The sequence below is a fragment of the Phyllostomus hastatus genome, unplaced genomic scaffold, assembly GCF_019186645.2.
Source record: "Phyllostomus hastatus isolate PE091 unplaced genomic scaffold, TTU_PhHast_1.1 phas_contig_148, whole genome shotgun sequence".
Taxonomy (NCBI): domain Eukaryota; kingdom Metazoa; phylum Chordata; class Mammalia; order Chiroptera; family Phyllostomidae; genus Phyllostomus; species Phyllostomus hastatus.
Window position 1 is genome coordinate 8,991,954 of NW_025333607.1, and position 17,496 is coordinate 9,009,449.

Consider the following 17,496-nt stretch of genomic DNA (forward strand, 5'->3'; position numbering starts at 1 on the left):
ATCACAGTGCATGTTTCTACTAAACAGTGATTTGAGGTACACACCACTGAGGTTCGATTTGCCAAAGCAAATCACATGGCATGCCTGAGCTTGGGGTGTGGGAGGTCATAGGTCAGGCAGTGAGGAAATGTGAACAACCACGGAGTCCCCTGCATACTACAGAAGCACAAGCTGGGACAACTCCAGGAAACTTCCAGGGAATCTTCTAGAAGGCAATGGTCTGGAGGATTTAGTGTCACTCCATTGCAAATTTCCTCAAAGGTCATTTGTATATAATTTTGTTGATGATGTTGCTTTCTCTAAATCTAAGCATACTTTGAATGTATTAAAGAAGCTCAGCTTTGAAGAAAATAAGATAGATTGAATGAAATAAGGAATCCTTATGAAATGCAAAATTTTCTTCAGTGTTATAATAGTTTGGATTCGGGGGTGCCTCATCCTGCCTTTAAAAACGCAGTAAAATTCAACCGAAGAGAAGGGAAGCAATATGATGGAAAGGACTCGCCGTCCATCAATTCTCATACTGTATTCTAATTTAGGCTGGTTCTGGAAAGTCCTCATTTGCAGCCTGCTTCCTAGGCACTCTTATGGGCAGGTCTGCCCCTTCTTGCTAAGGCACTTGGTTTTCAAGCACCACACTGGTCTTGTCCCAGATAAATGGAAAGCACTCAATATATCATAAGGAAGAGAATCGGAGAGAAAGAGCACGCACAGAAAGGGAACACCTGCTACAGCGCAAACTGCCAAGTTCACGGCCAAAAGTGTTTGCTGGTGCATTCCGTTTGTCAGAGAGCTGCCTCACACACCATGCTGGCAGGTTCCTCTTCCTGGGATACAACAGAGAAGGGGCAGCTCACAACTAGATAATTTGAAAAATATTTTTATGAAAAGTGAATGAGCACTGAAAATGATTATGACATAAGTTTCCACAGTATTGGCAGTACACTGCCCATATATACATGTATATATATATCTATGTGTGTGTGTGTATATACATGTATGCATATATATATATATGTATGCGTATATATATATGATGCCTTTAAATTGCAACTACAGTACTTCATTAGGCAATAGTGGGATTTATTTAGGAAAAATGGAGTTCAATTCCCCCCTTACCTCGCACTCCTGTAAACCTTTTTGCAATGACACGTAACAGTAGACTGTGGACACCTGGCATATACAGAACAGGATTGCAAACCCCATTTTGGGGTACAACGTTGGCTACAGAAAATCTAAACATTACAGATCACCCCAGTTTCTGCCTTCCTTTACTCAGCACTGTGAGAACAAACAGGCAAAAGCTGAAGTTTCTGCCCACAACACGGGACAACCCATGCAGGCAGATAAAGCGTATTTCACAGCAATTAGAAACCAAGAGTATCTGTGAAAGGCTAAATGTCGCATGGACCACAAGCCAAGACTAAGAAAGGAGAAAAATAGAGGGTGCTGTGCATGGCAGACAATAAATGCCAATGCAGCGGAAAATGGGAGATGAAAGAGGTGTTCCCACGGGGGAGCGCCTTGTGCTGAGCTGGAAGGTGAGGCGGGCATGTGGCTAAAGTGGGGTGGGCTGGAAGGGCATGTGGCAGCACACCTAGGAGGACAGGATAGCGGGGCAAAATATCTGAATGATTAAATGCCCATGACATCACTTTTATACTGAGACACCAGCAGACACTAACGGGAGACCTCTGACAAATCATTTAGGCTATTTGGTCCTCAGTTTCTCCATCTATAAAATGGGAATCAACCCAACAGCTGTCTCATAATACATAATTATAAACTAGAATTGTTTTTGTCTAGCACATAACGTCATTCGTTTTGGGGATCAAAAGTCTCAAGGACACTATGGAAAGTTTCCAGGGTTTAACTCCAGGGGATATTGTCAACATTGATAATAGTGTTACTAATAACACAATTACTGACATTACCAAGCAATACTGTCACCTGGGTGCCTTTCTTCCTGCCCTCTACACTATCCCCACTGTCATGTGTCACATGTATCAACAAGGATAGAGATCTTGAAAAGCTTCATTCTGCCACAATTAAATAACGACTTCATAGCACGTAACTTCAAGAAGAGTAAAAGCACTGTCATGGCAGATGGAGATGCGAAAGGCTTTCTAGTTATTCTTCATAATTTGGAATCCAGTGGGTCTCACATTCCTGGAAATTGGACAAAGCAGAAACCGCACCGTCGCCTATGGAAAACGAACTGCTTTCCTTGTTCACGTATGTATTCTTAGACCATCCGCGCATCACTTTGAGCACAGTGACGGTGAGCTGACAAACTGGTTTCCCCTCGCCCGCTGGAACCCTAAACTCATGAGAGCCCCCGGAAGCTGATGCTGACACCCCTCCACACCAGGAGCAGATGTGCGCTGCAAAAAAACAGATGGTTTTTCCCTGACTGATGTGGCTCGGTGGGTTGAGCATCGTCTCACAAAGTGAAAGATCGCCGGTTCGATTCCCAGTCAGGGCACATGCCTGGGTTAGGAACCGGTCCCAGGTTGGGATGTGTGTGAGAGGCAAGTGATCAATGTTTCTCTCTCATATCGGTGTTTCTCTCTTCCTTCCTTCCCTTCCCCTCTACCTGAATAAATAAATAAAATCTTTAAAAATAGTTGTGTTTCCCCTCATTCTTTCCCCCTATTTTAAGGAACAAATCTGATGAACAGATCTTCCTCAGTGGTCTTGATAGTTTTTCCCTCGTGTAAATAACCAAAGTCTGAGCTGCAAAGGGGGAGGGGCCAGGGAGGAAAATAACTGTGATCAGAATGAAACAGAGCCGACTCCCTCTCCATTCTAGAAAAGGAACTCCTCTAGAGCTAATACGGCGGATGTTTGGTCCTAGAACAATTTCAGAAACTTCCAAGTACTCTTCTTCTTCCCGTCTCCATGTTAAGCAGACGCACCAAATTTCAACAGACTTCAGGGGAGAGGAGGTGCCACCGAAACCTTCCCTAAGAAACACCTATTTTGACTGACGCACCGAGCATTTAAAATTAAATGAGGTCTGGTGGGTCACAGAAACAAAAGCCAAACTCACTTCCCATTTCGTCAGCTGCCTTGGCTGGTGCACGAATTGCGGTCTCACAGTTTTGTCCTCCATGAGGGAGTATTTACTCTCTGGCTAGAAGAACAGGCTGATCACTATTCCGATATTTATCCTCAAGCAAGCATGAGTTTGGTAGGTACAGTTACCAGCGAACTGTGGTTAGAAAAAAGGGATGAGAGGGGCTTATCAGTCCTTGTCTAGAAACTCCTGCAAATGGCTGATCGGGCCAGCCTCCTGTCTGTGCAAAATACCAGGTTGCCATTAAAATCCGGAAGCACACCACGTGGCCTGATGAGCTGGGCTCTTCGGCGGCAGTTGTGTGCTCATGGGATGTCACATGGAACCCCAGCAGCTGCCCCCATGACCCAAGCCCTCTGTCCTCTCCCTTCCCAGTACTTTATAATCTCACATTGTAGCTCTACACTCGAAAACAAATTTGTGGGACAAACTTTCAGCTGTACAGACCTTTAAATTGTACTAATTTTAATTAATTTATTTGTTTGAGAGAGAGAGAGGAAGAAAGAGAAATAGAGAGAGAGAACCATCGATTTGTTCTTCCACTCATCTACGCACTCATTGGTTGATTCCTGTATGTGCCCTGACTGGGGATCGAACCCACAACTTTGGTGTATTGGGAGGATGCTCTAAACAACTGAGCTACCTAGCCAGGGCCTCACTGTAGAAGAGGAGGTGGAGGAAAGGATCTGAGAAGAAGGCATGATGATAAGAATGTGAGTGAGTAAAACAGGCGGAGGAATGTTGAAGGACGACTCAGAAATGACAAAACTGTCCCTGGGGCTGCGGTCAGCAGCCACACTCCTCTGTGATGGATGTTGAGGCATCCAGGCCAAGGTTCTCACCAATCTGCAGCACAAGCGGCCAGCCTCCCCTGAAGATGGATGTGGTCCTGCCAGGCTGGGTGACATTTCACGGCCCCTTTACGCCTTGGCTTGGAGCCAGGGCTCTGTGAATAACACGCTACAGGTCAGAGGTGAATGACCACGAGAAAGTCATCCAATGAGAAACAAGATGTCACAAATGATATTAACACGAACAGGGAAACTTGATCTCGAGAAAGTTCAAATAACCCTCAAAGCCAAACAGAATTTCCTTTGAGGCAGATCCAACTTTGACGTCGGCCAAAAACAGTTTAACTTCAGTTCAGCGGAAGATGTTTGCATTTAACTCAGGAGCGAGAAGACACTTTCTGGAAAGATTTAACCCTCAAAAAAAAAAAAACACCACAAATCAGCAGCCAAAGTGTAACTGTGGGTTCTGTAAACAAGAATAGAAATATTCTTCCAATATTTATCCACAGAGCTCCAGGAATAACCCAGGAAAATCGTACAACATGTGTCTGCCGTTTTTCTGACGGATCACCACTTTTGCTTTTTATCTCAGTGACGTCTACATCACCGTGTCTTTTCTTTTTCTTTTTAGATTTGCCAACATGCATTTAATCACCAAACAACTGGAGATGTCGGGCTTTGATTCTGTAATGTTTTTAAGACTGTGTCCATTCAACACAAACAGAAAAGAAAGAAGTCTTGGCAGAACAGCAGAAGCGATGCACACTTGATGATCGGATCGATGTAAATATTCATGGCACACGGCCTAGCCCGTGCTCCAGCTGTTTCTGTGGCTTGGGCTTCGTTGGTCTCCCACTGCTCTGCGGCGTCACGTGCTAACAGATCGTCTGGATTGGGAGCACTTCACAAAGCCTGGCCTGACAGCAGAACTGTGTGGATCTGCAGTGCCGGGGACCACTTCCCTTTCAAAATATCTAAACACATTCTTCCCACCTCGTCTATATGAGGATGATCCATTTTGGTCATGAAATGCACTCTGGGTGCTGCCATTGGGTATTCTTCTGGAAGAAATAGTTCACGTTGACAGCCCCTCCCTCAAAGGGGGAGTTTGGGGGGCTAGCCATGACCACATGAAAATAACAGGTGTTGCTCTCATGTGGTTCTGCTTTAATGCCGGGAACCGGTTCTGCCAGCAAATGCTGGGTTTCCTTGGTAATCCGGCGGGGGGGGGGCACCCCGGCCACCTTGTCAGATCCCAAGTTCAGCCTCCGGTCTAGTCCCCGGCTCCACTCAGCTCACCTGCTTCTTTTTCATGTTCAGGATTAATCACTACTTCTGCACCTTTAAATCATCATGAAGATTTGTTCATAAAGTAAAATTTATTTTCTCATAATTCTGGGGGCTGGAAGTCCAAGATCAAGGTGATGGCTAATTCGCTTCCTAGTGAGGGCTCTCTTCCTGGCTTGCTGGTGGCCGGCCACTTGTCCTGTGTCCTCCCATGGCAGAGAGAGAGGGGGCTCTGGTCTCTTCGTACAGGGACACTAACGCCATCCTGCAGGCCCACCTTCACGAGCTCACCTGAATCTAATTACCTCCAAAACGTCCCACCTCCAAATCCAGCAAAGCGCTTCACAAGCACATTGGGGATCAGGACTTCAATGTATGAATCTGGGGAGACACAGACATTCAGCCCATCACCCCCAGAAATGACCACTAGTCATCTGTGTGCTCGACATACACCCCCACTTGCTTCCTGCTCCTAGTGGCTGGCTGCTTTCTCCGTGTAGACTCTCTGTCCCTTGCTATGATCGGGTCTCTGTCCTAAACAGCCCAGGCCCCAAAGCCTGGTGGTGGCAGTCACGTCTGACCTTCTTGTTGGAGTCTGCTGCTGAGTGCCCATCACTGTGCTTTAACTGTTGTTGGTTTTGGGTGAACTCTGAAAAAGGCATTGCACCCCTCACCCCTGCTTGCTTTATAGCTCTTCCAGAGGGCCCCTCTGACATTGGGCCTCTGTGCTCGTTTCTGGGCAGGTCATCTTGTCCATGGACTCAGCACGTCCTCTGGCCCTGCCTCCCCCATGTTCCCACAAGCTGACCACAAGCCTCATACCCAAGGCCTGAGCAATTCAACGCATCTCCAAAGAAATGCGGGTTTGATTTAAGTGTTGCTCCATAAAACAGGTCTGGGCCATCCCATGAACACTGAAGTCCACGCACATTTGTTAAAGGTTTGTGTGGTCATGATTCCTTTTTTAAAAGATTTTATTTATTAAATTTAGAGAGAGGGGAAGGGAGGGAGAGAGAGAGGGAGCAAAACATCAACATGTGAGAGAAACACCAATTGGCTGCCCCTAACCCGGGACCTGGCCCGCAGCCCAGGTATGTGCCCTGACGGGGATCGAACCGGTGACCTTTCACTTTGCAGGATGATGCCCAACCCACTGATTAAATCTTTCATCCACGTCACCCACCAAGGTCTTCATAGTTCATTCTCACTAGGACCTCAAACAATGATCCACGTGGCCTGTGTCCCTGGTGTGCCTGTTACAGTTCACATCCATGGCTGATTTTTACACATTTTCCTTTGTTTTAGCTGTTTTAGGGGGAAATAAACACAAGAAGAAGGGCTGTGACACTGACCAACACTGGCTGTCACTGGCCTAACAGATGGATTTAACTTTGACGACAGAGTAACAGAAATTTAGGTCACAAACATCTGAAGAGACAAGCATCCGATTAACCTGTAGGTTTCCTTCATCCTTGCAGCCACACTAACCCCGGTTCCAAGACCCCTGGACAGCCACATGTCCCGGGTACTCCGTTTGCACCGAGTGCCAGTGAAAACCAGACCCCTACCCACAGCTACGTTAGAAGATAATAAAGGGGGAGGGTTCAAGTCAGAAGGCTCAGGGATGCTCGCTGCACCATTGGCTGCTCAGAACCACTTACGTACCCTAACCCCACCTTGGGAGCTACATCAGAGGCCCCGATGGCCAGAGGAACCCCGCAAGCAGATCCGAGAAAGCGCCTGCTCTGCTCGCCGTGAGCTGAAGAGAAGTGGCCCCGGCTCCCCAGCGATGTGAAGGGAGCAGACAGACGTGAGAAACGGGATTCGTGGACTGGCGAAGGCGACGGAACTCCATGTGTAATGACTACGGCCTCACGGCCGAGAAACATTGATGGAGCAGCCACTTAGCGTGGGTGGGAAACTAGGGTGGCTACTTTATCTCATGTTATCTTTTGGGCCTTAAAAATATTTTTTCTCAGTCCACCTACTATACAAGGTGGCACAAAAGTAGGTTTACAGTTGTTCTTTTGAAAAATAGTACAAGAATTAATAAATGATAATACAGAAGTAAACTCGGTGTTGCATGTACTTACAGCTGCGAACCTACTTTTGTCCCACCCTGTATATACGAGTCCGAAGACCGCAGAGACTCCTGGGCAGGACAGGAGGGGCGAAATAGAGTAACCTTAATGGGACATACTGACACTACCAAGGATGACTATTAGAAGTCACTGATTCCTGTTGGAAAGTTCAAGGAGCAAATTGGCTTCTTATAAGACAGGGTCACAGGGGAAGCTGCCAATTTAGGGGACTCCTCAGGAAGTCTAGGGGACCACGGGATAACAGAGGCAGGGCCTTCACCCGGTCTCTGTGTGGCCGGTGCCCGTGCTCATCGGGCAGAGGGTAAGTCCTTATAAATCTGCCATCCAAAGCTGAAACTTAAGACCACCAACGTGTCCCTGAAACGTCACCAACCAGTCATGAGGGTTTAAGTACGACCACAGAGGAGCAAATGATATTCTCATTTCCCAACACGACCCTAGGACAGCCCCCCTGGCACAAAGCCCAGCAGGCTGCTGAGTGTGTGAGGCTGGCCCAGGGTTGGAGCTCACGGGAGAGCCGCCGCAAAGCAGGGTGGGTGCTGATGGAGGCCACGCTCCTGGGCGCTTTTGTCTACTTTTCCCCAGTTAGGTTTGTGGCACAGAAAACCCAAATGGAAAAACGATAGGGGAAAAGCCACAGGGGTTAAGAGAAAAAAAAAAGACAAAAAGACAAAAGGCAGAGTTTACAGAAAAATGTGGCCATTGAAAATGAGACTGAGATACAGACTTTGAATTTTTCGGATTGAAAAAAAAAATCACACTCTAAACATTGCCAACTTGACATCGCGCCCATAGCATCCCCGTGTCAAAGTTTTCGTGACAGATGGCAAGGAGTAAAATGACCCCAAAATGTCAATTCTTGTTCCCTATAATAAACAGAAGCTTTCAAAAATACACAGAGGATACCAAGAGCCCATATCCCGTAGGAATCCAGCAATAGTACCCGCGAGTCCCCTGGAGTTCTAATTCTTCCATAAAATACAGAGGGTTTTTAAGTAAGATATTCTTTTTAACCTTTTCAGTTGTTCTGGGGGGGATGGTACAGGCAGCCTTGAGAGAGTTCTCTGTCTCAGAAGCAACCACTCTTACCAGGTTGGGAGTGCCGCAGAATTTATATTTCAACCTAATATAGGGCTATATTCGCATTTGTGTTGCCCCCTTTCATGCAAATAGGCAATCCACATCCATATTCTGCACCTTACCTTGTCCCTTTAATGCACTGAGTCTATTTTTCTGCATTTGCTGTTTCACTTATTCATTCCACAAATATCTACCGAACACCCACTATTTGCAAGGCACAAACCCAGGTCCTCTGTACATAATGTCCTTGCTCCCAGGGGGCCTATATTTAGTAAAGAGAATCATATAAAAAAAAATCAATGTCTTTTTATACACCAATACTGGGTTATCAGAAAGGGAAGCTAAGAAAAACAATCCCATTTACAACTACATAAAAAAATAAAATGCCTGGCTGTGTGAATCAGTTGGTTAGAGCACTGTCCTGTACACCAACAGGTTGTGGGTTCGATCCCCAGTCGGGGTGTGTGTGGGAGGCAGATGATCAGTGTTTCTTTGTCTCTCCCCCCGCCCATTCTTTCCCCCCCTTCTCTCTCCCTAAAATCAATAAACATATCCTTGGGTGAGGATTAAAAAGTAATAATAAAACATAATAAAAATAAAATAAAATACCTGGGAATAAATTTAACCAAAGAAGTAAAAGACTTGCATTTGAGAGATTATAAGATACCAAAGAAAGACATTAAAGAAGATACAAATAAATAGAAGCACATATCATGTTTGAGGAAAGGAAGAGTTAGCATTGTTAATATGTCAATACTACCTAAAGCAATCTCTATATTCGGTGCAATTCCTATTAAGATACCAATGGTGTATTTCAGAGAACTAGAACAAATATTCCAAAATTTATACAGAACCACACCCCAAACAGCAACAGCAATCTTAAGAAAGAAGAACAAAGTTAGAAGAATCAGGCTACCTGAAATAAAAGTACACTACAAGGCCACAGTAATCAAAACAGCATGGTACTGGCCCCAAAACAGATGGATAGCTCCATGGAATGCGATGGAGAGACCAGAAATAAACCCATGCCTTTATGGTCAACTAATATTTGACAGAGGAGGCAAGCACATACAACAGCATAAAGAGAGTCTATTCAGTAAATGGTGTTGGGAAAATGGAACTGACACATGCAAAACATGGAACTAGACCACTTCTTATACCACGCCCAAGAATAAATACAAAATGGATTAAAGGTTTAAATGTTAGACTTGAAGCCATAAAAATCCTAGAAGAAAACATAGGCAGTAAAATCTTGGGCATTTCTCATAGTTAATATTTTTTTCTGACATAGCTCCTCAGGCAAGGAAACAAAAGAAAAAGTAAATAAATGGGACTACATCAAACTAAACAGTATTTGCACAGCAAAGGAAACTATCAACAAAATGTAAAGACAACTCACTGAATGGGAGAATATATTTGCCAATGATACATCTGATAAGGGGTTAATGTGCAAAATGTATAAAGAATTTATATAACTTAGCACCAAAAAAACAAAAAATCCAACTGAAAAATGAGCAAAGGACCTGAATAAACACTTCTCCAAAGTGTTATAAGAAACATAAAAATCAGATATCTAAAGCATAACAGCTAGTATAAAAGTGAGATTTGTTTAACGGGTGTGTTCCCCCCCTTTCTCTTTACCAGAGATTTTATCCATTTCTTAAAACATTTCTATACATGTTTTACTATATTTCAATTTCACTATTGGAACTAAACTAAACACAGTAATTAAATAAATGAGGACATTAACCCAAGCTACAATGATTTTGGCAATTACAACAATCAGTCTTCAAATTTCCCAGCTATTCCCAGTTCTTTTGTAGCAAAAGCTTTAAATCCCCAGCAAACTTCAAAATCCCAACACCAAAGTTCTTCACATAGATGCACCTGCCCTTCTACAGCGGGGCCACAAGAGAGGGCCACCTAGGGTGCCATGCTCTGGGCAGCCTGGGCCCCTCAGAGAGCCGAGAAACAGATGCCCACGGCCAAGAACGTCTGGGCAGAGTATCCACGTACTGGGTGGCTAAATGCCAAAAGCAAGATGGGACGAGCTGATGGGCAGAGACAAACATTGATAGATAGGTACCTGGGAACGCCCATGAATGTGAACTGTTGAAGCAGGAAAATGAAAGGCAGAGGAGAGTGAACTTGGACTATTATAAGCTCAAGTTGAAAGACCTAAGGAGGATTCTGGTGTGACTCCCATGTCCACGTCAGCAGGAGGGCATTTAAAGTTAAGTTGGGGAAGGGTTTACAGGAACGAGTATAAAGGACACATGGATAAAAACTAGGGGCGGGTGGAAATGGGAGGGAGGAGGGGAGGGCTGGGTGGGTGGGTTGCGATTGGAATAAAAGATAGAAAATTGTACTGCAACAACAATTTAAATAAAATTTTTAAAAAATAAAAAATAAAGTTATAGTTAAAGCTAACAACCTGAACTACACCGTTTCTCTCCACTCCTCTCAGCATCTCTCTGGAGACTTCATCCATCTTGAACCTATTTAATTTCTGGGTTATCTGACTGATTAGTTTTTTATTCTAGGTCTTTCATCGAGCACATTGATTTTACAATCAACATTATGCTCCATCAGCAGCAACGTCAAAGGATGCCTCTCTCCATCATCCCATGTATACTTGTTCCGGGTCTTCTCGCCAAATGGGATTGGTCCAGCATCCATCACGGATCACCTGTACCAACGAGGCTGACCAATGGGATAAACGTTTAAACCAAGTCCATATTTGCTTATTTTCAGCTTTGTGCTTCCTTTAGCCTATCGAGTGCAGTTCCTTCACAGGAGACCACAGAAAAATGAATGAGAGAGACTGTTCTTCTACGTTATGTTGTTGATGAGAGCAAGTTATCATTTCTAATGCTCTTGACACCATATTCAAGGAGAAACTCAAAGACACCAACACATTCCATTCCCTAAAATTGTCACCACGATATCCCCTTTCTTGACAATCAGTATTTTCCCCACCGTAATCAGTACAGTTACTCACCCCTTCACTCTATGTGGTTTCATTTTTGAGAAGAGCGGGTTTCCTATCCACTCACCGTCCTCCATGTCTTCCCATTCGTCTTATCCATGTGGCTACGGGTGATCAATTATTAAGAAAACTGCCCTGCAGCTATTAGTAATGTCCCAGCTATAACTATTTGTCCTCTACATGTCACCTTGAACCTTCCAAAACCTGTGGACAAATGGCTGTAGGTGCGTGTAACCTCCACCTTCTCAGGGACATAGTCAAAAAACTACTTTTTACCTTAAGCCTCTCCATCCTTCCCAGACACACCACGTTGCCACTCACTTCTAAATACCCTATTGGAGTTTGGATCACAAGCTATAGAAGTCGTCCGTTATACATTCTGACTGCCAGACTTTTCTTCCTTGACGTACGTCATTTTTTTACTCCCTTTGCGACGCACAGACCCTGCCTCGCTATGAGGCGCCCCGCCAGGGAATGTAGGAATTGCAATCGGGACCTGTGTCCACTTCTCTTGAGCTACTTGCTTTAAGGGTCAGAGTCTTCCCTTTTCTTTTGCATGTTTCACAGCCCATCGGTGGCCACTGCAGATGAATTTTAGATTCACGTCATCTCCTACTTTGATTTCTTTTCCCATTTTTGCCCCACTGTCCTCATTTAAATCCTTACCATCTCGTACCTGGATAATTTCAAAAGCTTCTTTCCCATTGCCCTGTCTGCCTTGGTCTCCAGCATCATCAGACATCCTCCTTTAGACAGACATTAACGTGATTATCACAATGACCCAACGGAGGCAAGACCATTATTCCCACTTTGCAGGGAAGAACAGTAGCTGTTAAAGAATTAGAACAAATACTGTCTAAAAATCCCACAATAACAGGTGGGCAGCACAGTGATTTCACTCTCATTCCATAACCTAAAAAAGGGGAGGTGGCCAGAGTGGGAACATAAGGTATGAATTACGGTGCTGGTATGTAAATTAGATTCCAATTTCCACATGGGGGTGGGGTGGGGAGGGGGCTTCCTCCCATACATACACACAACACCAAGTAGCCCTCTGACGCTACCTGGGGGTCAGGAATTCAACTCAGTTCTGACACTGTCCACCCAGAGAGGGCATCAGGTTCCACAGGCTAAGGGTTCATCCAACAAGACTGCCCCACGCATGAACTTCAGATGCCAGCCACAAGCCCAGGTTATCACCAGTACCCCTGACCAATGGCCTATAAATCACAGTTTGCTGCCCTGAGTTCAATTAAGTTGCCAGAACGGCTCACAGAACTCAGAGAAACAGGTCCCTTGCTAGATAGCTGATTTATTGTGAAAGGGTGTTAGCTCAGGAGCAGCCAGGAGGAAGAGGTGCAGAGGGTGAGGTAGGTGGGGAGCAGCTAGGACCTTCCACGCCCTCTCCACGGGCACCACTGTCCCCACATCTGCATGTGGTCCCCAACCCCAAAGCTCTCTAACCCCATCTTCCTGGGTTTCTCATGAAGGCTTCATTACATAGGCACAGTTGATTAGGTCATTGCCCACTGGGGATTGGGATTGGTCCAACCTCCAGCCCTCTCCCCTCCCCGGAGGCCAGTGGGTGGGACTGAACGTTCCCGTCTTCTAATCACACAGATGGTTCCCTTGGCACTCGGTCCCCATCCTTAGGTGCAGTCCAAAAGTCACCTCACTCACAAAACCAAAGACATTTCTACTGCTCTTATCACTGAGGAAATTCCCAAGGGTTTGAGGAGCTCTGTGCCAGGAACAGGACAAAGGCCAAATGCATACATCCTATTATAAATGCCAGGACCCCAGAACAGGTGGCGTCAAGAAGGAAGAATAGACCCTGGGAACAGGTTGGACGTGAGGAAGAAAGAGACGTGTTGGAGACTGGAAGTTTTGGAGGCTGCGTCACTGCAGACTGCCCTGGCTTCCCTTCACTCTGCGAAGGCTGTCTGTGTGATGAGGGAGTTTAAGAAGTTAGGGTCCTGCATCTGTTCCCACCCTGGCACTACCTCTGACTAGCTGTGTGTCCTTAGGAAATTGCTTCACTTCTCTGAGCCGCACCTCAGTGCAATCAGGATGATGATGATGATGATGATGATGATGATGATGATAATGAAACTAATGACATCATCTGTCTAAAAGGAAAGATGAAGATTACTAATGTGGTTAAAACACTCGGTATATAGCACAATGTCCTACATATGTATAAAATATTATTTGAAAACATCTAGACACTTCATTTGCTTTGGAATAGAGCTGTTTGTAATAACGTAGTACGGATTTCATTATTTGCATGCCTTTAAAATTTGTACTTAAGGCCAAAAAAGCCACCAGAAGCTGTTTGGTAGGACACCCAGCAAGTGCTGACGGGCTCGGGACTTGAATGAGGTGTCGGCGAGAGGGCTGCACGCACAGTGAGCTCTTTCCTCCGGGATGAGAAAACCGACCACATCGGGAAACACGCCGGTTTCCTCCGCATCGGGGAAGCGACTGAACGAAAGTCTAATCTGCAGACTCGCTCCCCTTACAACCAGAGACTAGTTTATGAGCCTACTGCTTTCTGGACAGAGTTCTCCCCAGAGGGAAAGCTGGCTGGTCCTACACAAGTGCTATCATTTCAGTGTTTGTAGTTAGAAGAGCTCATGCAGACCAAAGCTTCCGTACAATTGGGTCATCCCACCCCGCCCCTCCACCCCGCCCACTCTCTAAACAGTAATTAGTCAAAATAACCAGGGGATGGTGGGGATGCAAGCAGCTTGCAGTGACACGCGCCCCCCTTTTTGGCCACCCTCCTAGCTCCCAGGGCCCCTGCCCCGGACTCAGAAGGAGAGTGGGCTCCCTCTCCTTCGGAGGTCAGCGCACTTTCCCAGCAGGCTGTGCTGCTGCGTCCCAGCGAAGCCAGGCCCCCCCCCCCCCCCGCGGCTCCTGGCACGTCTCCCGACAACTGCACGGGACTGTCACTGCGCTCCCGCTGTGCCCGCGCTGGCGCGCGCTGGCAGGGGACTCCATGGGCACTTCAGCCCCGCGCTTTTTAATCCTCCAAGGAATGTTCTCAGGCTGCTCAAGAGGAGAACGATTACGTTTCAAGAAACCAGGCAAAACATTCCCGAGCACTGAGGAGCCCCGTGTAATCCTCAGGATGGAGGGGTCGGTTTTCACCCATCCCGCTGGTTCAGGAGAAGTGCCTGTCGTGTGACCACTTCCGCTCAGGCCACAGGGGTTTCTACAGTGGAGGGAATGGCAAATGGTGCGGGATTTCGGGGAGAAAGAGAATCTGACCCTCATCTTTGCAGCTTTATTCCTGGGGTCTGTTCGCCTATGACTGACCACCCAGGGTGGGTGCCAGGGGCGGGAAGTGAACTGAAATGGTCTCATAAATCCGGCTCCACTGCCCCCTTTTCTGGGGTGCTGGAAAGGCAGGCTGACTTCTATAAATTCCCCCGCCCCCCCACCCCGCCCTGCCACCCAGAGCTCCCTTCATTCATCTGGATTATGAACGGAATAATCATTTCCCACACATCAGCTGTGCAGTCAAATAAGTGTATTTCAGGCATTCTCTCTATATAGTAATAGGTTTTATTTTCTCCTAAACGTTATGTAATATTATTACCAATGTCCTTCATCCTGAATTCCTTAAAGGAAACGTGTAGGGACTTCACTGTTAGACCAGGTCACCGCCACCTCCCTTTCTCCTGAGTGATGAAGAGAAGTCACACAGGGAGCAGAGGCGATGAACTAAGCCCACAGTCATTTCCAAGGCCAAGTCCACCCTCCTGTCTCCACGGAGGTGTACCTGACTCTGGCACTGTTTGCCTTGCCCCATGCATCCAACAAACTTCCCCCCCAAAAAGTCACACCACACTTTCTGATACGGTGTGGGCTCTTGGCATCCCTGCCTGCATAAAGGGGGAAAAAAAACCACTTAGAAGTTTGCTGTATAACACTGAATGCCTCCAATCAGCAGTGCAGCTCACAGACTGTGACAATTCACTCGTTAGAACAGAAAGCGGCTTCAGTACGAACAGGCTTGTACCCACACACGCAAATACCAAGAGAGCAGGCAGGCACTTCTCTGGAGAAGTCTCCTGAGAACGACAATGACATCCGGACGAGAGCGTGCACTTCAGAGACAGCCCTCAGCAGGGCTCACATTGGCGGTCCCCATAGGACGGTCCCTTCCCTGGCAGAGCCCAGCAAACGGCTCTCTCAATTACGAGGCAGCATTACCCTGACATGAAGGGGATCGTTTTTCCCAAATTCAGTGTGCTGGCTACAAAGGCATTCCTGCCCTTCTAATGCAAAGCTGACAGTGCTCCAGAGCTCAGGTGACTGTCAGTTTCATGCCACCAACAGCCATCAGCAGCAGCACCTGCTAAGTATCTGTCTCTCGCAACAAAGTCAGTCTGGGGAAAGTCTCATCAACACCTGCTAAGTACTCTGCCTCCGGGAACAAAGTAGGTCTGGGAAAGTCAGAGGTTCTTACCATGGTGACACGACCTTCCCTCCCCGTGGAGCCGGGCAGCCTGGGGCTGCTGCTGGTCTGCTGTTCCCAAAGCCACCGGAGCCTTTGGCGGCAGAGGCGGTTTTGTGTGGTGCAAAGGGATCGCCACCGGTTGTATTTCCGTCCCTCAGTGGCTGGCCTGGATGCCTTGGCAATCAGCCAAGCCGAGCAAGAAGGCTGCAGCTTGCATTTCAGAATTTCCCCGGGGAACCTGCTCTTCAAAAGGTGGGCCCCTCATTAAGCATTTTAGTGAACAGCGAGGGCGGCTCCATTCAGTTACCTTTCTCTCTCTTTTCCTTTTCAACCGAGGTGGGTTTTGCTGCTCGGAGAGTGAAATTATGGCCAGAGCTCCTGCTGACCCAGGGGAGGCAGGCAGGCACTGAGCCGACCTCCAACCTAACCAGACTTGGCTGCTATTCCTGAGAAGAGAATCCTTTCTAGAAGGAGTGGAAGGAAGAGGGGAAGGCTGCGGAGAGCTCCGGGTTCCAGCAGCTCCGTTGTTGCTGGGAGTCTGCAAAGCGCGCTGGGGAGCACACATCGGACCTATATTTGAACCCTGCGGAGCCGACTTCCAGCAGAGGCGAGAAGAGTTCTCTGCTCATCCAAGGATCCAGTGGTGCACGGCCTGATCTTGAAGGACAAACGAAGTTCAAGTGTGGCAACCCCACCTGCTAGGACTCTTAGAATCCAGCTGGGTTGTATCAAACAGTTAATTAGACTGTATCAAACTGTTGCGCTCTTTGTTTTCCCTATGTTTTGTCAACATTTTAGTGCTTAAAAATTTTATCTCAAAGGTTTTGTTCACACAACTTACACGTGGCCTAGGGGGGATCTCAGGCGAAGCTCAGGCCAGGACTTTTTGAAATAATAGTACACAGTCCTGGCTGGGTGGCTCAGTGGGTTGGAGTGTCATCCCGCACACCAAAAGGTTGCAGGCTCGATCCCCGTCAGGGCACCTACCTAGGTTGTGGGTTCAATCCCTGGTCAGGGCACATACAGGAGGCAACCAACTGATGTTTCTTTCTCTCCCCCTTCCCTCGAGAATCAATAAACCATACCTCCAGGTGAGGACTAAAAAATAACAACAAAAAAGCAAAGTAAAATGACAGTATACAAAAGTAAAACATCTACCAGTTGCCATCTGTCCACCCGCCTTCGCTTCTCCACTTACTGAAAATTCCAGCAGGACGGCCCCAAGTGTATTTTGGTCACTTCTCCACACCAAGCACAGCATCCACGCCCCTGCAGGGTAGGGATCGGCTCAACTAATTATTTCCCGCAACGGCCGGAAATATTGCCAGAGCCCCACAAACTGGTAGAATTCCTTTCACTGCTGTGTTCCAGGCTTCAGATGCATTTTTTTCATCACTGCTTTTTCTCTTATCAAAAAGGGAAGGTTCGTGTCCCCCAAAAGGGTGGGGCCCAGAAAGGGCAGGAATAGCCTCCAGCAAAGGTAAATACCAGTCCCAGAGCAAATGCAACCCCATGGTCAAAGTCCGTGTTCGGGTTGCCGAACAGGGGTTCTCTGCCCCACGTGCAGAGAAGCCAATACCGCAGCCCTGGCTTTGGAGAGAAGGAAAGGCGTCGATTTGAGAATGGACTAGAGAGGAGACGAGATATTAGACGCAGATCTGTCTCCCTGGCCCAGGGCTCGAGGCAGGCTGGTGCGGGGT

General features: G+C 46.9%; 1 protein-coding gene across 2 annotated transcripts in view; it reads right to left on the reverse strand.

The window, feature by feature from the left end:
• The window catches only part of PLD5 (phospholipase D family member 5), a 213,332-nt gene that overhangs the window by 146,609 nt on the left and 49,227 nt on the right, over nt 1-17,496 (reverse strand). Inside the window, exon 1 of one of the 2 annotated variants that reach the window (XM_045816504.1) lies at nt 15,806-15,907. The exons of the other annotated variant lie outside the window; for it this stretch is intronic. Coding sequence (XP_045672460.1) covers nt 15,806-15,808 — 3 coding nt within the window. The 5' untranslated portion in view covers nt 15,809-15,907. Of the gene's footprint in view, nt 1-15,805; nt 15,908-17,496 lie in introns of those variants that run through there. 2 annotated transcript variants of the gene reach the window in all.